Below are 23,089 nucleotides of genomic sequence, written 5' to 3'. Positions count from 1 at the left end.
ATCTCACCCTCTGTTATGGTATCATCGTTTCATTGATGAGAATTGTGTCATTCATACTTCAAGCCCACGATGTCAACGTCATTCAAAGATAGCATTTTTTTGTCGTTCTTTCCCCTCTTCCAATGACGAGCGATGATGGTGATGATTCTTCCTCTGAGATATCAATCAAGAGTTTAGGTAACTGTGGATATAGTAAATGTACTTGAGACGACGATAAATGACCAAGACATAACCAATTCCAAATCACACTAATGTGGAGCCTTTTATTGTTGCACTGTAGCTAGCATAATTGATCATTCCTACAACCTATCAATGATGGTTTGCAATTGTTCTTCGTGATAAATTTTGAATTTCTGTTCAGCAGTGATCGAGGCAACCTGAATGTTTGATTTGTTGAGCTTTTCTTCCATCACAGATTTGAGTACCCTAAGAGCAAGTGTTTCCGCTTCTTCCAGAGTCATTGATTTGTGATATTCTTTCTCCAACTCAGTTTGTGCTCCCTCAGACCCAGATCCTATAGCTTTTGCGTTGTATGCCATGAATGTTCCCGATGGATCAGCATGGAATCTGGCGGTGTGCATCGTGTCAGTTGCTTTATATCCCTTTCAAGCTGGATTCTCACTCACAGTTGGGGTCCTTTTTCATCTGCACCAGCAATAAGTAATGCAACGCCAAATGGTCGGCTCTACAATGAATAGATGTTTAATATACAGTTTTCTTGACCACATCCTGTAGTTGGTTTTTACCATGATAGCTTCTTCGCCATCTGCGCTTTCACCAAATCGTAGAGCCAAATCACAGATGCTCTGAGTCAAACTTTCCACCTTCAAGCTCTCATCATAAGTGAATCTATGGTTCTATCACACTCATAAGTAATACTGATATTCGCAATGGTCATCATTTAGCTTATTACCTGGGCTGCGACCCGGCCAAAATCGATCATCGTCCGAGCATCAGCAACCATGCCACTCAATGCTACTGCCAAATGGGTATCGACCTCCATGATCTTTTCAATCGAACTAGCTTCAAGTAACGGTGAAGAGACACGCTTTTCAACAGCCAAGATAACGCCTTGGGAAGTCTGAATGCCGATGGCTGTGGTACCAAGCTGCATAGAGGTGAGATGTACGCATGAGGTATACGCGTCTGTATATAAGTACCTTGATAGCTTCGATAGCATATTCAACTTGAAATAAACGTCCTTCTGGAGAAAAGGTATTGACGCCACGGTCGTATTCTGAACGTGTCATAAACATGGTGAAGGGAAAGCTTGGTGTCTTGCCTGACGCGGCTTCGGAAGGAAATGATATACGCAATTTCTATCATGCACGTTACGTCACCTACCAAAAGTCCGGTAATGAAAAGGACACTCTGGATGGACAATCACAGAAACGTCATATCCCATAACCAGCAACGGTGGAAAGCACACTTGTATGCCTTCTTCGATTTGTAATGGATGCTATCCTTGAAATTAGACGAGTAGTCAGTGTGAAAAGCTATAGCCCAGGTGCTGTCTCTACTGATGTTTTGGGTTGGTGGCCTTCTCAATAGTAGTCATCATATGCGCTTCTTATACTCAAGGCTATGAGAAATTAGGGATATAGAGATAGGCTCTGATAATAGAGTTACAGGTCCCTGGCAAAATTTCTCCTTGCTATTCCATAGCAGATATCGCTGAAAATGTAATTGCATCAAGTAAGGAGCTGAAGTGACAGTCATTTCGCTGTGGCTATGTTCCATATAGCAAAGTTGTTATCCCTTCCTATAAATCCCATCATAGCTATAACGTACCTATAACTAGTTCCAGTTGGGTAATGGCTTATCACATGATATAGCGGCATGAGCCAGGTTAGGAGTGGTTGTACAAGTTGCCAGCATAAATCTGGTTGCATTCAACCCTCTTCCCATTGCCTTCATCATAGCATCCGTATCAAAACTTCTACCTAGCCATATCTCGTTATCAAGGTTCCGGTTGCTCCTCGATTAGGACGAGGAGTATTTTGAGTATAAAAGGCCGACATAATTTTTTTAGCTGGAACGTCTTTCTATTTACACACAATATCGTGACGAAGCCATTCATTGACCCTTAACGTAAGAAGTCTTTTTATTATTGAGGTGTCCTATATACGTATCGACACCTGTCTATGAACGCTTGCAGCATCATCTTCGAAACTTTGTCAAAAAACACGGAGGAAGCTTGAGCGTGGATAGGCGAAGCAAATTCAAAGGTAATGTTGAAATCAACATAGCATGACGGGTGATGGATTGATTCATGCGTGGACATGAGGTCCCCAGATAGGTTCGGCGTAAACCTCCAACTTGTAACCAATTCTTTGAAGAGGTCAGCATCTTTGGCTACAGCCTATATACAAAACGACTATTAGCTGAAGGTACATGCACAGGTGAGTTAATATTTACCTGCACAAAGGAGTATGGTTCACATGCCACTATCGATGTGTATTTTTCTTGGAACATATTAAATCCAACGCCAAGCTCGCCTTCGAATACAACCTTGTTGACAGATTTTTGACTACCACGCACGTGAGAATGATTACAGAAAGGGACAAAGTTCTTATAATCCTCTACGTTAGCCACTACATCATAGATTTGTTTTTGTGAAAAACTAGAGCTATGGAGTTAGTAACAAGTTTTATAAGCCTATTCGCTTTATCTTTACTTTAGCAACTGACGCTCGCTATATTCCTTTCTAGACAAGCTATCAAGTACAGAAAGATTGAAGAACGTTCGAGAGCCAATGGGATGTAATGGCCTTGCCAAGCTTCGAAATGCCATTTCCAGATTAAATCTTATGAAGGTATGCTGCTACGAAAAGTACAGGTACCGACCATGGTTGTTTGTGAATGGAGGGGTATGGGTTGTGTCCGAATTTGGTTATCGGCATCTAAACGAACAGCGTGTCAATACCTACCATCAATTCACATGCACTCCTAAGCACATTCCCATTACAGAGGAGAGTTTTTACTGCCAGGTTACTCTTAATAATGGTATGCGTGCATGTTTAAGCGTTCGAATACTGTAAGCAGTAATGATGATCCAATTACATGGTATCAGCAATGAAGCTCCACCTGGCATTGCGCCATCGCGGTTTGAATAAAACATGGTGCAAGAAACAGGTGCAAGACTTAATTTTATTATCTTTACTTTCTAAACATCTTGTTGAATTCACGACCGATCAACATGCGTCGAATCTCGCTGGTGCCTGCACCGATTTCGTATAACTTCGCATCACGCAGGATCCGCCCAGTTGGGTATTCATTGGTGTAACCATTGCCTCCCAAGCACTGAATAGCGTCAAGAGCGACTTCTGTAGCACGCTCGGCAGAATAAAGAATGGCTCCAGCACAATCCTTGTTGCTGATCTTCCCTTGGTCACATGCCTTACCCACAGCATACACATATGCACGCGATGCATTCAGCTTGGTGTACATGTCAGCAAGTTTACCTTGAATCAGCTGGAATTCACCAATAGGCATGCCAAATTGATGTCTTTCATGAACGTATGGAACTGCCACATCCAAAGCCGCCTGCATAAGACTGTTGTAATGATTAATATCTTCCATTACAGAATGTAAGAATGATATTTACCCTAGTGGTCCACCAGAAAGGACTAAACGCTCAAGATCGAGTCCACTCATCAAAACATAGACTCCCTTGTTTTCTTGCCCAAGCACATTCTCGACTAATATTCCTATTTAGTATGAAAAATATACACGAGCCTTGGAGCGTTACCTGGGATTTTGCAGTTTTCAAAGATCAGTTCGCATGTATTGGAGCCACGCATGCCGAGTTTGTCAAGCTTTTGAGCAGTTGAAAAGCCTTCAAATCCCTTTATGAGATTGGTTAGAACCATCACACGTATTCCAACCCATGTATCGTTACCTTTTCCACAAGGAAAGCTGTGATGCCATGAGCACCTGCTTCCGGGTTGGTCTTGGCATATACAATCAGGACGTCCGCATCGGGTCCATTCGTAATCCACATTTTGTTGCCATTCAGTACATAATGGTCTCCTTTGCGCTCTGCTCTTAGCCGCATGCTAACGACATCCGAGCCCGAACCTGGCTCTGACATGGCCAATGCACCCACATGATCACCAGAGATCAACTATGCAAGTACTTAGTATCCACAAAGGTTCAAGAATGATAATCGAGATTCACTTTACCTTTGGCAGATAGCGTTCTTTCTGCTCTTTATTACCATTTCTGACCAACTGGTTGACGCAGAGATTCGAGTGTGCACCATAGCTAAGGGCCACCGAGCCACTGGCACGAGAAACTTCCTCCATAACAAAAGTGTGTTCAAGGTATCCAAGCCCCAATCCACCGTATTCAGGAGGAGCTGTTACGCCTAATAGTCCCATTTGTCCAAGCTTCTTCCACATATCCATAGGAAACTCATTGGCTTTATCGATTGCTGCAGCGCGAGGAGCAAGTTCAGCTTGTACGAACCCATGCACGGCTTCACGAAGCTACAACATAATATTGAATATGGTGCTGATGGATTATTCAGTATACTAGTGTTTATTCCTACCTCCTCCTGCTCAGGGGACAGGTTGGCGACTGCTGTATTGTAAGTCGAGAAACAACGTGCGACGCGAAAACGTGCTGCACGAGTTATCTATGGCGTTGATTAGCATTCAGGACGCTAATAAACCTGAAGAAATATGACTTACATGGGCACTTTTGAATACTGACCGTGAGAACATCATACAGAGAAGAGAAGAAGAATACGGGGTGCGGAAGAATGCATCATGTTAAGAATGCGGAATCTGAACATGATCAGCGTGGGAAAGTCTAGTTTCATGTTCGAGTGCGCTACACTCTTCACATTGTCACAATACTTTATTACGCTAATCGCAGCCGTGACTTGCGATTTTGACATTAGCTAATGTTACTCACTGCTTTCATGCAGCGGTTGGTTATCTTACGTTATAGGCTTAAACATCACAATGAAAGCCATGTTGGGTTATCTTTGGATTATACCATTGGGCTGCTTATGTAAAAGAATTGGGAATATCCTTTTCCAATCATCGTCTTATCCTCTTGAATGTATGTTAAGCAGCTGTGATTCATGCAGAGCGAGGTACGAGTATCAATAACCATCTTGGCTTGGTTGTCAATTAAGAAAATATCACAATGATGATCGCGACAATGAAAGTAGGATAAAAAGAAAGCCCATTATGGGCCACAAAAATCAACTCTAATCCATAGGGGAGCAAGAAATGACCATTCAACACTGACATGATTATTATTCATCTTTCATAATATTGCAGAACAAGGCATCTAATTCAGGGTATCATCGCACATTTCGCTACATTCTTTGACGGTATAAGTGTCAGCTCGATACATTCATTGAGAGCGTAAATTTGATATTACTTATTATTGGATTGATAATGTTTGGAAGAAGGATTAAATAAAATTGCTGTCCTATATATTTGGTATTTACGAAACTTGATCAAGTTTCTCGTCATGGTTGTTCTTTTCAAGTGCAGAAGGATTGCTATGTGATCCTACAGCTTCATCGACCAAGTCCTCTTCGGTAATATTGCTTTGGGTGACGCGACTTGCAACGAGGAATATACCGGGAAATGAAACGATCAAAATAACCCAGCTAATAAGGCAGGACCAGCGGAGACGTACATTGGTGGCATCAACGCCGAATGCGACTGCAGCACCTGCTGACTGAACGGCCTTGTAGAAACCGGCATATCTGGAGAGGATCTTAGGGTCATTTGACATGGCACCCATGAGCCAATACATGTAAGACTGATACACGGCATCTGTAAAGCCGTAGAAGATATAGAGAACAAATGGGCCACCAAATCCTGCATGAGTCCAATGGATAGGGTCCGCATAATCATTTTCAAATGTCATTTGAAAAGCCATACCACCTCCCCAGATGGCCATCATGATTACGAACAAGATAGCGCCAGCAATGAGTGCACGGGTACGACGAGCGAGTCCTTGATAATCCAAGAGTAGGCCGACACCAAGCGAACCGAGAATTTGAAAACCCCAATACATAGTGCCGTTGAGAGCGCGTGTAGCTGCATCAAAATAAACAGCGTTCACGTGAAATTGGTAGGTATAGAAGTAGTTAGAAGCAAAGAATGCTGGAATCTACATGAATGATTATGTAGAAAGGAAGGAAACACATTAACAAGCGGTTGAGAGACAGCCATAGCAATACTTACGAGGGCAATCATACGCCACTCCTTCCACACATGAAGTACACCCATCAATTCCGTCTTCCAATCACTAGCCTTGTGAACCTCGACCTTGGTGTTATCTGAGCGAACAACACGGGATGGGCTGACAAGTATGAGAGTGAGAGCGATGCCGATAACCATAATGACAACAAATGCCACATATGTGCCAGTTTGCACACGACCGGCTTGATTCTCCAAGTTAAGGCCGAGAGTGATGAGTGATCCAAGAATACCACCAATATTGAAGAGACCCCAGAAGATAGCAACAAATTTGCCTTTGTTTTTTTCCTCAGGGTAGGCCATCATGATTGCACCTTGAGCCGACCATAATAATCCTGCACAACAACCAAGGATGGCACCTGCAGCAATAACATACCCAGAAACTTGCTTTGTGTCATAAACCCACAGAGACGAAGAATATATCGCATAGCCAAAACTTCCAACCTTTACAAAGTTATTGAGTGGGTTGTTGTTTGGGCTGTGCAAAGGTATATATGTATCATACCGTGAGAGTCCAGCGTACACCAAGCTTGTTGGTGACGGAGCCTGCAAAGAAACCGACGAGAGCAAAACACGCGTAAAGAACACTGTTGGCTGTGTTGGTGAGGGTAATATCAGAAGCCATCAAGCCACCAGCACCAAGGCCGCTAAGAGCGTTGAACATGCCGGGGCAACAGAGACAGACCAAACCCAGAAGGCAGACCTGCACCACGGGTGAGCAGTATTTGTCAAAGAGTGTTCCCATTAAAGCGGTGTGAAAGAAAAAGACAAGTGAGAAATTTGGATTCGCATCAATGAAGCTGTTTATATATTCAGTACAGCGGGTGCGAACCCTTTTGCCCTTTGGACCCTGTTTTCGTTGGTGCACAGTTTCCGTGTCTTTTTTTTTCTTTTTACGTATGTCATGTGAAATAATCGTATCAGGCGCTGCACCCTTTTGTGTCTTATCTAAGCAGGTGGGAATGGTTTGAAATGCGTTGTTTGGCTGTTGCACAATTGCCATAGGTTACACGGTATGAGTCTCTTGCAAGCCGCCCATCAAAGTATAATGTCAATGGATCATCTTTTTACATCATGTTTCATCGGCTACAGCTGCTCCTTATGTTCTAACAGTGGAATAGTGTCCACGATTATAGTTAACCATGCCATGTATGTCGATGGAGCGCTTTGGGTGACACCAATATTGAACATTGCGCGCATGTGCCACATGTACGAGTGTACAGTTATCATGAAACGGCGAAACTCCACTGACCTTTGTGTTACTTTCCCCACACCCAAGTTTAACCCTCTTTTTCACTCTGATCTAATTGTTTGCTTAATGCCTGTTGCTGGGTTTAATGCCATATCGTGTGATAAATAGCTAGAGGAATCTTTCCAAAGAGCACTTGGTATCGAAAACACGTTGGACTGCGCTTGAATAAAGTGACCTCTTGTGGGAAAGAACAAAAGTTTGTTTTTAGCAATGGATCTGGTGATATTCCATGAGCAACATCGAGTTTGTGTTCCTATTGTGCCCTGTGGTCCTTTTCACACAACCTTCCACAGTTATTGGTACACGTTCAGGGTCATCACAAAGTACACATCAGGGTCCTGTCCTTATGTATACATCTAATACTTCGTTATTGAAGGAAGAGGTGATGCCATTGAGATCACCACTAAGACGGTATCATCCGCGGCTCGAGCGTCAACTGACCCACTCTATGCATCAACGATTGTACGTATCGTAGCATCTGGAGGTCGATAACCAATCTACATCGTATCTTTTTACTTTCCTTTTGTAGACATACCCGGTTCTTGTATAGTAAGACAGGATCCAGGTTCCACTGTTGCTTATGAAAAAGCAAACAGGGTCTTCGACATATGGCCGCAGTCAACGTGATTGGTATTTCGGAGCCCCAACTCAGGCCTTTCTGGACATGACCCAATTCCTGTTTCAGCACACGCAAAAAAGAGGGTGTTTATGGCCTGATCCAGGTATTGTTGGTTTCAAAATTACGTAAAATCCAGGTTGGACCCTTTGTACTGACAGCAGGGTACGTATAATGTGATAACATAGCGAGCTTCTATTGGTTTCAAGTTGTTCTAAACGGGCATGGCGGTAAAACGCACACTTGGTAGTCTATTGTCTCTATCGAAGCAAATTATCTCGTCATTTGAACATGTCTAGTAGCAATGGGATATCATGTACAAAATAAAAATCGTAAGGGGGAGGGAGCTAATGTACATAGCACCCAGCAGCCAGCACAAATCCAAGGTCATCCATTAGATACTTATAGCACCGCACATATTGCCAAAACGACCATAAGTCGATATAAATGTCCTTTTGTAAACTGTTATCGTGCGATTTGTCATCAAACTTGCATCCCTCGCTCACCGGTACGATATTATAAAAGACATAAAGTAACACAAATATTCTCAAACCCAATTTAAGGGAAGTCTTGTTTTCACTGTCAAATCTCCAGCTAGTTATTACAGATCAATCTAGGATGCAGATACAGGTAAATGGATTGCATATTTATACCGACGTGATATCCTCAGATACATAACAAGTGTAATTGAAATGTGTGTAAGCGGTACAATAATGATCGCAAAGCATCGGGGGAATTGGGGATGTTAACGAAGGACCATAGTAGGCCAAGGGAAAATGTCTTGAAATCGACGTTTACGCCTGAATACCATTGTAGACGAGTAAATTAGATGTATCAGCAGGAACTCCCGAAAGCCTATCCTTGCTGGATAGCGCAATGATCTTCTCCTTGACGTCCTTTGGGCTCATTACATCATCTGACAAGCTCAAAAAGTAGGCTGCCAAACCAGCCACATGTGGAGAGGCCATCGATGTACCCGAAATAGTGTTGGTTGCATATTTGCTTCCTTTCCACACAGATTCAATGTTGAGACCAGGAGCAAACACATCGACACATGGCCTATTGAGAAACGTCGGTGTTACATTAAAACGGTATTGTGGCTATGCACCTTCGTTCCTTACCCGTAATTGGAAAAGTATGCACGGTCATCGTACAAAGTAGATGCACCAACGGTGATTGCCTTTTCCGCAGCAGCTGGTGAATAGTTGCATGCATCACTGTTATCGTTTCCAGCAGCAACAGCAAAGACCATTCCAGTATCAACCGCCTGGGCATAGTGATAAAAGACGTAGTATTAAGTAATGAGCATTCTAGTGCTTCTTTCGAACCACAAAGTGACTTACGCCGTTTATAGCAAGATCAAGAGAAGGCGATTTACCGCCACCCAAGCTCATGTTGGCCACTGATCCTTTGAATGCTTTCCCAGCTTTTTTGGCAGCGGTACCATCCTTGATATGCTGAGACGTTGCCCAATCAACGCCACGAACAACATCCGACATGGTGCCTGAACCATTAGAACGCAAAACCTTGACTGCTATAGGGTGGGCATGCTTTGCAACACCATACTTTTTACCAGCAATTGTGCCAGCGCAGTGGGAGCCATGGCCATTGCCGTCCTCATCGTCATCGCCAGTTGGAATAGTTTCACCCCAAGAAGCACGGCCTTCAAAATCAACGTGTTCAATGTTGATGCCTGTATCAATAACGTAGACTTTGATATCCTTGCCACCACCTGCTTCATATTCGTATTTGTTGAAGGTGTTGAATGATAGCCGTTTGCGATGGGAAATCCGTGCAAGGCCCCAAGGTGCAATGCGTTGGAGCTCGCTGGTGTAAACTAAAGAGTCCTTCTCAACAAAGGCAACCTGATGATATAGTTGCTGATTAATACATTGTCATATTGTGGCGTTGTCATGTTCCCTTAAGCCTACATCTTCCGACCGCCTGATAAACTGCAAGGCATCACGTCCAAATCGGCCTGCGTAGCCCTTTAAATTTGGCATATCATAGACATGGCGTATGCCAAATGAATCTGGTCGTATCCAACTATCCAAAATCCCTTGGTTTTGTTCAGAAGCGAGTGTCTGAACCCAACTGGTATGTTCGTTGACCTTTTCTTGATCGAGGTGATTCTTGAGCACGACAATGTACGCATCGCTAACTGACTCAACATCTGCTGGTGCATATAAAGGAGCCACAGCACCGTCCATAAAATTGGGAGGCGTCACCATGGGAACGGCAGCCACGGTTGTGGCAATCAAAAACAAGCTAGCAGCAACAGTAAGCTTCATTATGGTTATACGGAAGAAGCGGACTGGACCTGGCCACCGCTTCATGCACGAGATTGGGGTATTTCCGGTCCTAATTAAGTCATGTGATATCTTACTTTAGGTCATTGATCCCATGGCACATCATGTGAAGAGGCAGTGTAGAACCATCATGCATACTCACTATAAAGCCCTATCGAGGTGGAGCAAGTTTTCCTATTCTAATCAATTAAAGTAGGCCCCAAAAGCGATATACGATGTATCAGATGTTGTCCGTGTGCTTCATACTGCAGTTCCCATACGAAATTGAATCATTGAGCCTTTCAGGATAGGTGCTGTTCGCGCTACTGTAGTCAGTACATGATGCGTTTAATGATTTTACGGAAACCCCCTTATGCTTCACAATGACAAATTTGATCACAGTTACACCTTCCGCTCAATGAAATAGCCTTAATCTTTATCATTGATTTTCATTATATGTGTAGATGTACAAGAGAACTCTGGTAAACATAATCTGGGCTCTACTTTTTCGATCCACGTGCTCTTCGCCGATCGTATTCATGAGAGTGCTCATATTTGGGTAATCTATCATCAGATACATGTTAGGGATATGCTTATTAGATGCATGAATAAAGAAGTGCAGCTTACTCTGAAGGATTAGCAGGTCCAGGGCTAGTGTAAAAGTAGTCATGATCCAGAGCATCCAGGGCAGTGAGTCTTTTATGATGATCCAAGACCAATAGTTTATCCAACAAGTCTACAGCCAATGGGTCATATTTGTAGAATTCGTCCTTGAGACGCCGTGGAGAGGATTCAAACTGGAATTTTGATGCATCAGGTAAATTTTGCCATCCTGGCATGTTAGACTCGTTGGGTGAACCACAAAGATGGAAAATCCGTTTCAGTTGATCGATATCATCAGTTCCTTGTAGAATCGGGCGTAACTTGAGTAGCTCTCCTAGTATGCAGCTATGGAAACACGATATCAACAGCTGAATTTCTTGCTCCACAGTGTGTATATATTACCCTACACCCCACATATCAATCGCCGATGTATAGCGTCGTTCGCCTAAGAACAGCTCGGGTGGCCGATACCAACGAGTTACCACACAGCTAGTATATTCTCGGTTTTCTTCTTCGACTCCTCGCGCCAAACCAAAGTCTGCTATTTGGAGTATTCCCTCGTTGTTGATCAAAAGATTAGCAGCTATGCATATCTATTTAGCGATCTGTCAAACCTGGTTCTGTGATGATTACCTTTAATATCGCGATGAAGGATCTTGTTCTATATCATGGAAAGATATTAATATACATGTCATTAGTACCATCACATAGGATTACCTACATGGTGTAGATATGCAGTGCCTTCTAATAACTGTTTAATGTACGTCTTTACTTGAGGAGTGGTCAATCTCAACGATGGATTTTCGAGTAATCCTGCCAGGTCGTGATCCATATAAGGAAACACCATGTACACGCTGCCTTGTTCCTTTTTAGCCGGGTCGCCTATGTATCCTTATTAAAAACATCATGATACAATAAATGTATACGTTGCTTACCTCGATCCACCGCCAGATCTGTCAGTGGGACAATGTTTTTATGCCTCAGTTGCTTTAGGATTTTGATTTCGCGAATGGCAGTAATAGGGATCTATTAAATCGACTCGTAAGCGACGTTTATGATAATGTTCGATAGTTACATACCCCCTCTTTCTCATTATGCATTAGGATGCGTTTCAATGCAACGACCGCACCAGTGCTCTTGTGTACTCCTTTGTGTACCTCACTGCCATTATTAATCAGATTATATGCATATCATATCTTAGCTTGAGTCAAATCTTACCCAAAGGTACCTTCTCCTAGTTTTTGTTGGAACTGGTATTCTTTAATCTGCGACGCCCCCACAAATTGTCGCTTGTGATTGGGACCATGGCGGGAAGCATGTCGATTGTGCGTTGGCGAGGTAGATAGAGAAGCCGGCGATACTGTGTTGTTGATCGTGTCTCGCGAACCGTCGTTAGTAAGCCGACTTTTGTTGTAGCGCTCTTCGATAAAACCGCCGTCTTCAGTCTGCGATCGCTTCATTGTAATCGTCAAGGAAGAAAACCTGAGTACGTATATGGATGGCGCTCACACATTTTCAGATAGAGTGAGTGACTCTCCGACAACCCAGCTCCTTGAAGACGCATGGATCAGTTAGAAATGGGTAGAAGTGTATTTGTATTTGCATGGGGGCAGAAATAAAGAGATAGAAGTGAGTGAGTGCGAGAAAGGAAAATATACAATAAAGAATTACTATACAATGGAAATGAGACACGTTGGCTAAATACAAGCGTCCCTTAGGTTGTTCTGCTATGGAAATTTACATGTCGTGGTTATTGAATCTTTCTTTTTTTCGTCTTTTTTTGCTTCGTAGTCGGTTGCTCAACAACACCGTGGATACGATTCCGCATCTCCTTGCCACAATTATTCTTGTAGTAACGTTCAAGTCGTTTGCCTTGTTGATGAACAAACGTAATTGGAGCATTGTAGCTGTAGCAGTTGTTGAACATGAGTATCAAATCATCATCCACTTGCTGCAGGCTATTGTATTGACCCGATTCCAGTTTTTCTGATATGGTCCGTAAATCGATCGGCTTCTCTACAATCGTTGGGTAATCTGGAAAGAGGCTAGCGTCCACAGGTTCATGGAATATCGTTCCAGCATCATGCGAATGTAGCTTGCTAACAACTTGTCGAGCAAGATCCAACTCTTTTCCTTCCAATTTGCCAGGAACACCAAACTTGTTTGCCCATTGTTTGTTGAAATAAGCTTCCAGAGATTTCGACAGCTGACCAATAACAGAGGACGCATTGTTGTATCGATTACAATTCCAAAATATTTGACGCACATCCATTTCGAACTCCTTAAGATTCGTGTACTTGTTCTTTGCTAGATTACGCTTGATTGTTGATAGATCCATGGGGCGCTAAAACACATTAACAAGTTATATAATCGTACTTCTGCAAAGAAAGGGATTTTTATACCTTAATTATCTCATGGTAATCGGGGATATTGAGTGCGATTGTGTCCACCTATGTAGATCGTTATTAATGATTCGTGCGTAACAACGTAAGGAAAGAAGACACATACTGGATGCTGAAATGGTGTGGCTGCTTCGTGATTCCACAACTTGTCCAAAATGCGTTCACAGCGACGTTTAGTGCGGCCTTGTATTTCTGTATTCTCATCATCTTGGGAGATGGGTGATAGGCCAAGGTTGATATTTTCAGGCACATGAGAATGAGACATGTCTTCTGCTTTCCGCTTATTCCCAAACCATCGAGACCATTCCTCAGAGTAAGCTTCTTCAAGTTGCCGTGCTTCATTGTACACGTATGTCTGCGGCGGATTAAACTTGTAGCAGTTGTTGAGCATCAAGCGTACGTCCTGGTCAAATTGGTCCGGAGTTTTGTATTGATGATTGCGAAGCTTCGCCTTTACAGTGCCTAGATCCATGGGATGTTTGATCACATTGAAGTATTGTGGGATTCCTTGTTTGACAGGATCTACTGGCCGTAAAAACTCAAACGCATGCGGATTCTCCATAACGCTGGAAAGTATAATGGCACATTTTTCCATGTCGCTCTTCTGCTCTGGCTCCGACTCGGGTTTATGTACAAGTGTAAGATTCTGCGTGGGAGCTTCGACAATGGTAATGTTTTGAACTTTCTCTTTGCCACGAAGTTCGACAAGTTCATCATCAAAGATTGATTCGAGTGCCTGCCCCTCGTTGTAGACGAAAGTTCCTGGCCTGTTGTATAGATAGCAATTGTTGAAGATTAGGCGGATATCATGTTCGAATTCATCAAAGGAGGTATATATGTTCCTTTCCACCTTTGTCTATTGTTCAAAGGGTAAATAAATAGCTTACAAAGGATGGATGACAAATCACTCACCTTGACTGTCCCGAGATCCATTGGGTGCCTATAAACATGCCATGAGCATACGTTCCTTATAAACAAAGCCATAACTTACTTTATAATCTGGTAGTAATCTGGGGCACCATCAAGATTTTCATCAACCGGTTGAAGAAAGAGAAGAGCAGAACGATGCTTTTGAAGCTTGCCCAAGATACGCTGACAGTCTCGCCGTTGATCTGCGGATAGGGCTTTTGGTGTGGCTGGAGCTGTGGGTTGAATGGGTTCGGGAGATGTTGTAGACGAAGGCGGTGGTGACATTGGTGCAGTCTTTTTCGGTTCAGCTTTGACTCGGATGATATTCTTCTTTGGAGGCTCATTTTCAGTTGACGTCTCTTTCTGGATAGGCTTAGCAATACTGATTCGAAGCAATGGTGTCGATTGCGTTGGCTTTTCGTCTGGCGTGGAATCCTTTTCTTCAGGTAATGATACCTACAATAGGAAAGCGGTTAGTGCAAAGAAAGGAAAAAGTACGCACTAGGATCATTACTTCAGTAGGAGGCATCCGAATTGTCACCTTCAATGCAGATTCCACAGGCTTATACATGTACTCGCAAAGTTGTAACAGGTATTTACGAATGCAATGATCTAACAACGGTAATGTTTCTGCAGATCTTTTTAAGCACATCAGTATCAAATGGGGCAATAGTACTTTCGTTTTCTCTTGCACTTACGTCAATAAGTCCCAGAGTTTCCCTTGTAGATCAATGTCGTTCTCAAAGCGCCTCCGAAGACTCTGGATGCTCTCATCAGTTGCCGAACGCACGTGTGATTGATTTTGCTGATCTTGGATAGCCACATGGCCTTCCTCCTCGGCAAATTCTTCGACGGTGTTGTAATGTCCGTCCTGTAGCTTTTCTTTCATAGCTAATCCAAGCCAAGCAAGCATCGATCGAGCGACATAGTGTGATACGTGAACCGAGGGGTCATGTTTGATGATACTGAAGATGTAATCGGTGAAATCATTGTTAGATAGCCCGCAGATAACGAGGAGACTGTCGAAAGCCGCACAGCGTACACCAAAGTAATTGCCATATCTACGTTAAAATGTAAACATTAGTAGTTGAATTAGTATTCGAAATAGCAATGAACAAACCTGGTGTAGAGCAGAAAGAGTTTCAGGTCAACATCCATCAGTCCATTTACCATTAATTTGGTCAAAGTCTTTTTCAGGAATAAAGTTGCATGTTAGCGTCAGCACTATGCCAGTTAAACGAAAACCTACCTGGAGGCAACTGATCGTGACAACGTTATGATAAGAAGGAACCACGTAATCCAGTGTCCTGAACCGCTCAATCTCTGCTTTGGCTGCTTCCAACAATTGTTCACCTTCCATGCCATCCATATGCAATGCTGCATTTATATCAGCGGATGAAGGAATGAGAGCATCCCCTAGGGCGGATATCACGGTTGCGACATAGTAATTATCCGAGAACTAAAGATTGTATTAGCATTTTTTATGTGTGCATAATAACGCAAGCATACCTCGTTGCCAGTGTTGTCATTGTACTTTAGCAGATCGAGGAGGAATTGACGCAATTTCAGAGGTACCAGACCATATTCATCTCGAACGTGAGAAAACGCAATAATGCTGGCTTTTTGGATAAAGTAATTGGGAAGGTTCGAAAAGTCGTTAGGCCTGGGAACACCGGAAACCAGTGGAATGCCATCGTCAATGTCCATATGAGGCGAGGAACTTGGAAAACAATAACGTGTGTAGAACATTTTGCTCAATTGCAAAAGACCAACCCAATCGATATTCGGAAGTGCACACTAGGATTGACGTGTAAGAACCATCATATATCAACATGAAGTCCATTGGATTGTTTACCGAAGCAAGCGCGTAAGCAGATTCCATGCGAATCTTATAAAAACATTTAGGATCCAACAAAGAACGTAACAGGCTCGTGGAAGTCTGAAGTGAAGGCATTTGCTTCAGCGCACATAAAGCCTTTCATTTGATATACGAAATTATTCTGTCAGTTGATCAATCTTGAGTATATTAGTGTGATCTTACCTCATATTGTGCAACCACATCACGATCCTTTGTCAACTGTGCAGCCCACATATAATCAGGTTGTTGGAATTCAAGCTTGCATAACCACTCAAACTCGGCATCTAGGCGAATCCAGTCGAATGTTGCACTAGCTGCGCCACTGGTATCCTCTTCATCTTGACCCCATTCTGTAACGTGCCATTCTTTGCGCTCGTCATCATTCTCAAATACTGCCATACCAAGACCGAGCATTGGGGTGATACCCAGATCAGTTGTTCCACCACCAGCATTTTCTTGATCATTCTCAGCGTCTTCCCCTGCCACTGCTGCAGCTGCAGCCGCCTGCTTAGCAAGGAATCGTTTCGTATTGCGACGAATGCGCTTATACTTGGTGTTGAATTGTACTTCAAACTTGTGCGCCATATTTTGTATGTCAAGAATATGCTCATAAGGAGTACCATCAGCTTCATGAATCCGTGCCGTCAAATTGCCCGTAAATATTGGTGTGGCAAGATAGTCCGTGAGATTAACTCCAGCCTGGGCATTACTGTTCTCCTGCTTCATATAAAACTCAACAACCATCTTTTTTCGATTGAAGATGTATGAAAATGTGAACTTGGGGCAGCCACTCTTGTATATCCACTGGTCGGCAAAGATACGCGTGTCATAGCCACTGATTTTGCGACACAGTTTGAGAAAGTAATGGGTGCTGATAAGGTTCTGGGCAAGTTCACCACTCATAGCTGACAAGAGGATGTTGGAAATGACGCGTGAGAGACCAAAGGCGCTACCGCCTTTGCACATACGCTTGTCAAGCATATATAGGACTAGAGGTGCCTTCAGATTAACAAAATCGAGATCTTCTGGGTCAAGCGGTGACGGCAGTGCTTGGTTGTAAAGCGGAGCTCGATCCACATCCAAATTGTAGCACAACTCAATATCCTAGTGAAAAACCATAAATCAGTATCCTGGTGGGTGGTCCCAATGGTATTATCACATACCCGTTTTAGCCGTAAGCGATATTCGCTCATGCCAAGAAAACGTTTAATAAAGAATGATGCCATCAAATTGGCTAATCCACAGATCAACCAGATATCAGGCCATGCTTTTTGCGATATATGGACTCCAAACCATTGACGAGCTAGTGCCAAGCTCAAAATCCGACAGGAGTGATATGTTTGGTCGATAATGTCCGGTGGATGTAAAAGATGAGAGCTACAAAAGACCGTTAGCATTGAGAATGCAATCGTCGTACATACGATATCGCACCTGCAAATGCTCATTGACGCAGTAGTCGATATATCACTCCAGGCATCTTCGATGAAGACGATCTTGTAATCATTGAACGGATAAGAACCATACTCCTGGCCATAAAAATGCATAGCCTTTTAACGAGTCAGTGCTGATTTTGAGCTATGTCGAATACTACTTACATGCATAAGAAATGTACAAGTGTTGATAAGTGCATCCTTTTGGCCTGGGAGAGCAAATGCGTAGATATTCGACATCATGTTGATTTCTGCTAGCAGACATTGTTGCTGGTTTTCATCGAGATCGGCGTCAACCAATAGCTCATCTTGAAGCTGAGAAGGTGTAAGTTTGATCATCTCAAATGGTCCAACAGCGAAACCGATAAATGGGGCAGCAGTGGGGACCGGAAGGCTGTAACGGACAATCTTCTTTGATGCATCCATAGGATGTATGACCTAATGGTAAGTAGGTAAGGATCAATGGAAAATGTATGCATTTCGAGTAAATTTTACCTGCTCCGTCATTTCACCACTACATATCACCAGTGTCTCCTCTTCAGGATCGTGTGAATTCTCCATATCATTTAGATAATGCATAGACCTCATTCTTCGAGGCACAATAAACTCCATATCCCAAGTACATCGATCTGACACAGTATCTATGCAAGGAAGCCATGTGCGTGTAGCTCCAGGAAGCGGCTGATTTACAGTATATACATGCTGATAACGCTATACGAAGACATAAAGCAATTTAATCAAACATACGCCTTTTAAGCCAATGGGTCTTGTATAGGAAAGCTTACATAAGGAGCGGCGTTGATATCTGGTTCGACAAAGGCAATGCCATTACGCGGTGTATCGAGCGTATAAAGGATGCGAATCGTGAGAGGAGAGAAAGTCATTCCTGACCCAGAAGAAGAATCATCTTTTGTTGGAGTACTGCCACCTTGTAGTGTTGTGGATAGATCTGTAGTAATGTGATGATTGGTATCGGGAAGCTAAAATGGTGAAATTAGCATGATGAACAACCTATACACATATATAATTAATCTCACTTGTTGGATGCAATTGGATGGTAGTGAAAGTGTAAGTTCGCCCCTATCAGACTCTCGGAGAGCTGCCAGGTATTTGCTTTTATAAGCTTGATGGTGTGCGATGTTGGCATCGTCATCCAGCTTTATCTCGGTAAGAGGGTCCTTGTACACAAAATCAACAGGGATATCATTGACAAACGCTCGCTGGATATCTTTTTTTTTTCCGAGTTAGAAAAATTGGAGACCATGACATGAAGATAGCTTACTGCATTGTCGACAATTTAATTGTATACTGGCTATTTTATCATGCAATGGTTGGAGAATTATCTCTGTCGTGCCCTAGAGTGAAGATATGGGTTGGCTTTGTAAAGCGTGATGACACCTTGTTCAATCAACCTACTTGACAGAAGCGTTGATCGGGATTGATCTCTAAGACAAACCGTTCATGGCTCGTAAAGAAACTTATGTCAGCTTTTTTTTGAAGCGTTGGTGGGTCAAATACAAGGATACTTATAATGAATAGGCGTTTATAGTGGCGTCCCGCTGCATGGTCGCATCATCCAAAAGAGATCGCCTTTTTCTTTTTCGCCTCCAGGTTACAGCGCTTTAAATTTGCCAGCTTTTTAATTCAAGTCACATCTGTCACCACACTTTATCTTTCTTCCCCACATGTTTGACGACGAAGACGAACAAGAGTTAGAACTATTACGACAATACGAGGAACAAGAGGGTGACGTTCAACACCAAAGTTCAGAGTATGTCAACTTGAATCAAAGTTAGAATAATAAGCTGATTGTGTATTTCAAAGGAATGAGCTAGACAGCGATCTTGAAGATACTATTATGAGTATGGTCCAGTATGGTTCAAGTCAAGCGACGACTAAACCAAAAGAGACCTCCCATCGAGACGACAACCAAGATACCAGCAGTGAAGATGACACGAGTGTTTCGACAGCGTCGGAAAGTCAAGTGGATAGGGTGGATGATGATTCGAGTCTACCCAGCAACGAGGAGCTGCAGGTTTCAACAAGTAGCGTTCATTCATCAGAGCCCCGTGTGACACGAGTGATTGATCTTGGAGAAAAGCCAAAGTATATGGACGAAGAGGAAGAAGATGAAGAAGAACGTGAATTGAATGATGAGCTACAAGATTTGATCCAGTCTCAGGTATTGTATCTTGTGATCACGAGGATCCATGATACATGGTACATGATACTAACTTCTAATGATAGATTGAACAGCGTCAATCATCAAGGCGTAGTTTCAAGCCTCGTAGAATCCAGCTTTGTTTTACATGTTTACGACCAGGGCACGACCAGAGAAATTGCAACGTCGTAGGTACCAACAAGGTTCATTTGGGTGCATTAATTAACCACGAGAATCAGTGCTCGGATTGTGGTCTTGAAAAGCATCCACGACACTGTCCAGGTCTTCGATATTGCTTAAGGTGTAAACGACGAGGGCATGAAGCAGCGGTATGAAAAAAATGGATGTTTAGATTTGATTTACTTATACTATTTATTAGGAATGCGTGCATAGATATGAACATGGGTCATGCAAAAGATGTGGTCTATCATACCATAATACTGTTGTAAGTTGTACATAGGGGATTGGAACGTGGGGTAATGCCGAAGTCTAAAATGATACCGCAGCATTGTCCAAGTATAGTACACAGGTATAAAGGTCAAAGCACACCGGTTGCACATGTAACACCTTATTGCTACTTTTGTGGTCGATCTCAGCATTATGGAGATGTAAGTAATTGTAATTACTCTCATGGAAATCAAGCTAATATCAGTTTTCAGGAATGCCCCAGACGAGGACACAATCTCCATGACGTGATGTCTCCGTTTAGCAACAAAAATGCAACCTTGGGAACACGCTTTGAAATGCAACACAATATGAAAGCCTCGGCTAGCGCGTTCGCTGAAAGCAGACACAAGCGATGGAAAGATTCAGATAGCAGTGAAGGAAGTCAACAAAGAGATTCGTCAAAGAGAAGAAAACAGCAGCACAACAAGCCATCATTAGATGATTTTTTCGAGAGAAATGGATCACATACCAGAGAAAGATTCAACAGGGCGCAAAGACATTCTCCTCCACATCGTACTATGGGAACACAATATACACAGCTTCAACGTGGACATGGAAATAACAACTGGAATAATATACCGAGACCCACACGCTCAGGCACTGTCAATATCAATGACCGGTCAAGTATGGATTTCCCGCGTAGCGGTGCAGCAGGCGGTCTCCCAAAACCCAGCTCAAGTGGCGTGATTGATATTCCAAGATGGAATCACCAGCAACAGCAACGTGGACCTCGTTTCCGAGGAGGATATTCCTCAAGCCGGTGATATAAAAATAAAGCGAATGTGGGGAATACTTGCTTATTCAATATATTATGGTTCACATGGTAATAGTCTTCGGCGTGGATGGGTGATATTATGTGTGTCACCATTGCTTTATAATTGTGAAAATATCAAAAAAAGAAATACACTTGCTATCTTGATTAGCCTTTACTATCATTTCAATAAAATGGAATTAACTATCACAAGTGAGATTTGTATCCAAACTTTCGACAAGAAAGGTAGTTTTCTCAAGAGGCCGTTGCTGTTGGGAGATACACAGCTGCAAACGATGTGGGCCATTACCCCATTTAGGAGATGAAAGTCCGACCAGCCGAATTTTTTGTTACAAATCTGTTCGCGCTCGCCGTTTTCTTCTCTTCATCTTTTTCTTTCTCAGGTACATTCGAGCACTGCGTTTCCTCACGGTTATGGATGTTCCATTACCGTCACTGGTGGTTCGAAATGACCACTGCAAATCATCAGTTTATATGGAGCGTTGTTCATCGGCTAGCCCACCACCTCCCTACGACGATGCTGTACGAGAAGTTGCTTGGCCTTCTACTGTGAGTTGTAGCTATCGATGTTTTGCAAAACCAAAATAACCAATTTTCAAGATTGACCAGACTGTAATGCATATGGAGGAAGCAGTGGAAAACACGCACGCTATGTTACAGCGTATGAAGGGCAATCTGAGTCATTTCCATCAAACCAGCCAAGCGCTGATCGACAATCTCGAAAGGTACAAATAGAAATATACACATTAAGGTTTTCATGTTTACATATATGTAATTTGCAGATCAACACGACATGACGAACATAACGATAGTGACAACGATAGCGATAATGATGATTTGGGACGCATCTCACAATCACTCCAACAGCTTATTGAGCAAGCTCAAACGAGTCTGAAAACACGCATGGCAATCCGCGATCCGACTTGCATGACCGTACACCGTTCAGTTTCATGTCCGCAGCTCACAACAGTGTTTGACGAACAACAACATCCTCGTCGGCAAAGTACTCCCGACGAAATGGAAGAGGACACTCGTCGTCGGTCACTTGCCCGTGCATCCACCCTTTTCAATGAATCACCAAGTTTTCGAGAGCAGCAGAAACGATACCTTGATAGTCATTGGCGACTCACCACCGCTATGCAGGAACTTGTTGACACTGTAAACACTTGTCAGCAGGATAAACCTTCTCATGTTTCACAAAATCATTCATTGCAGCATTATCAATACCCCATTCCACAACGCCGACGTACCCTTCGCAAAGCCAAACAAGTACAGCATATCCACCATCATCATTATTACCACTCTTCCCCACAGGTCATTGTACAACAACCACAACAACAGCATTATCCACCACCTGCATCAATCTCCATTAGCCATCTTTTTACCCACGTTTGGTCTTCTTTTCGCTCCTCACTTGTCCACCATGCTTCTCAGCATCGTCAGCGCTCAAACTCACTACAGCAACGACGGCTTTACCAACCCTCTACCACAGCAAAGTCGGATGATACAACGTCAAGAATAGACGACCGACAGCATGTTGACTCGCCGCTACACTCCTCCACAGATCAAAAGCCGCCGTCTCCTATTATACTCCCATTAGCCCATTCGAATCTTCTTCGCCTTATGCTTTTTGCTACTCTATTGCTTTTCTCGTTTATGCATCCAACAACCGAAAAGACGAGGAGTAAAAGAGTTGTTGCCTCACAACGATGTGTTGGGCAGTTCATCAATACGTCATCTGAGCGACTTCCTGTATCCACATGGATCCAACGATCTTGTCTCGTGGTCTATATCCTTGCTTTCTTGTAGATAGTACACCCATTATTCTTTGCTTTGTATATGTGTATCACTGTATGAATTGTATGTATGATATATGCTAATTGTTGCATGATAACTTTTCTGCCAAGCTTTTCTTGTGCGTATAACTACCATTGAAAGTATCGTTACTTATATAGCTAGTGGTGGTGACTGGAAAAAGTACTCATCGTGTTACATCACACGTGTTCACCGAGTAACATTTGAATATTGGATGCTACTTGCATCTGCCATCTTCGGCAGACTATATGATTGGGCTGGAGCTTATGGTTGAATGGACGTGCAATACAGCGTGCGCTGTTAAAGA

General features: G+C 42.9%; 8 protein-coding genes across 8 annotated transcripts; 2 read left to right on the top strand and 6 right to left on the bottom strand.

Annotated features, from left to right (window-relative positions):
* Positions 1 to 299: 299 nt before the first annotated feature.
* Positions 300 to 1,256, bottom strand: O0I10_008106 (uncharacterized protein; the record flags this gene model as incomplete). Its single annotated transcript, XM_058488113.1, has 5 exons — positions 300 to 567; positions 627 to 685; positions 747 to 857; positions 914 to 1,108; positions 1,161 to 1,256. The coding sequence occupies 5 exons, from the start codon at positions 1,254 to 1,256 to the stop codon at positions 300 to 302; spliced, it is 729 nt and encodes a 242-aa protein (XP_058341225.1).
* A 1,902-nt stretch (positions 1,257 to 3,158) lies between these two features.
* Positions 3,159 to 4,729, bottom strand: O0I10_008105 (isovaleryl-CoA dehydrogenase, mitochondrial; the record flags this gene model as incomplete). The annotated part of the gene is made up of 7 exons (XM_058488112.1): positions 3,159 to 3,555; positions 3,607 to 3,700; positions 3,751 to 3,847; positions 3,901 to 4,125; positions 4,184 to 4,489; positions 4,552 to 4,638; positions 4,694 to 4,729. The coding sequence occupies 7 exons, from the start codon at positions 4,727 to 4,729 to the stop codon at positions 3,159 to 3,161; spliced, it is 1,242 nt and encodes a 413-aa protein (XP_058341224.1).
* A 733-nt stretch (positions 4,730 to 5,462) lies between these two features.
* O0I10_008104 (uncharacterized protein) lies at positions 5,463 to 6,974 on the bottom strand (the record flags this gene model as incomplete). The annotated part of the gene is made up of 3 exons (XM_058488111.1): positions 5,463 to 6,140; positions 6,215 to 6,673; positions 6,735 to 6,974. The coding sequence occupies 3 exons, from the start codon at positions 6,972 to 6,974 to the stop codon at positions 5,463 to 5,465; spliced, it is 1,377 nt and encodes a 458-aa protein (XP_058341223.1).
* A 1,917-nt stretch (positions 6,975 to 8,891) lies between these two features.
* Positions 8,892 to 10,388, bottom strand: O0I10_008103 (uncharacterized protein; the record flags this gene model as incomplete). The annotated part of the gene is made up of 4 exons (XM_058488110.1): positions 8,892 to 9,156; positions 9,219 to 9,364; positions 9,441 to 9,962; positions 10,029 to 10,388. 4 exons carry the CDS (start codon positions 10,386 to 10,388, stop codon positions 8,892 to 8,894), a joined length of 1,293 nt encoding a protein of 430 aa, XP_058341222.1.
* A 497-nt stretch (positions 10,389 to 10,885) lies between these two features.
* O0I10_008102 (uncharacterized protein) lies at positions 10,886 to 12,448 on the bottom strand (the record flags this gene model as incomplete). Its single annotated transcript, XM_058488109.1, has 8 exons — positions 10,886 to 10,949; positions 11,013 to 11,333; positions 11,391 to 11,571; positions 11,622 to 11,649; positions 11,710 to 11,870; positions 11,924 to 12,014; positions 12,068 to 12,149; positions 12,207 to 12,448. The coding sequence occupies 8 exons, from the start codon at positions 12,446 to 12,448 to the stop codon at positions 10,886 to 10,888; spliced, it is 1,170 nt and encodes a 389-aa protein (XP_058341221.1).
* Positions 12,449 to 12,738: 290 nt separating this feature from the next.
* On the bottom strand, positions 12,739 to 19,050 carry O0I10_008101 (uncharacterized protein; the record flags this gene model as incomplete). Its single annotated transcript, XM_058488108.1, has 20 exons — positions 12,739 to 13,332; positions 13,391 to 13,438; positions 13,497 to 14,246; positions 14,303 to 14,330; positions 14,382 to 14,755; positions 14,814 to 14,937; positions 14,998 to 15,360; positions 15,420 to 15,487; positions 15,549 to 15,758; positions 15,809 to 16,096; positions 16,155 to 16,274; positions 16,341 to 17,261; positions 17,321 to 17,534; positions 17,589 to 17,704; positions 17,753 to 18,025; positions 18,083 to 18,298; positions 18,373 to 18,567; positions 18,625 to 18,815; positions 18,870 to 18,932; positions 19,044 to 19,050. 20 exons carry the CDS (start codon positions 19,048 to 19,050, stop codon positions 12,739 to 12,741), a joined length of 5,163 nt encoding a protein of 1,720 aa, XP_058341220.1.
* A 222-nt stretch (positions 19,051 to 19,272) lies between these two features.
* O0I10_008100 (uncharacterized protein) lies at positions 19,273 to 20,959 on the top strand (the record flags this gene model as incomplete). Its single annotated transcript, XM_058488107.1, has 7 exons — positions 19,273 to 19,358; positions 19,412 to 19,769; positions 19,835 to 19,936; positions 19,988 to 20,077; positions 20,128 to 20,193; positions 20,255 to 20,356; positions 20,408 to 20,959. 7 exons carry the CDS (start codon positions 19,273 to 19,275, stop codon positions 20,957 to 20,959), a joined length of 1,356 nt encoding a protein of 451 aa, XP_058341219.1.
* Positions 20,960 to 21,381: 422 nt separating this feature from the next.
* On the top strand, positions 21,382 to 22,776 carry O0I10_008099 (uncharacterized protein; the record flags this gene model as incomplete). Its single annotated transcript, XM_058488106.1, has 3 exons — positions 21,382 to 21,516; positions 21,568 to 21,692; positions 21,750 to 22,776. 3 exons carry the CDS (start codon positions 21,382 to 21,384, stop codon positions 22,774 to 22,776), a joined length of 1,287 nt encoding a protein of 428 aa, XP_058341218.1.
* Between the last annotated feature and the right edge of the window lie 313 nt (positions 22,777 to 23,089).

Source organism: Lichtheimia ornata, assembly GCF_029851405.1.
Source record: "Lichtheimia ornata isolate CBS 291.66 chromosome Unknown scaffold00041, whole genome shotgun sequence".
Classification (NCBI taxonomy): domain Eukaryota; kingdom Fungi; phylum Mucoromycota; class Mucoromycetes; order Mucorales; family Lichtheimiaceae; genus Lichtheimia; species Lichtheimia ornata.
This window is presented reverse-complemented; position numbering and strand designations above follow the sequence as displayed.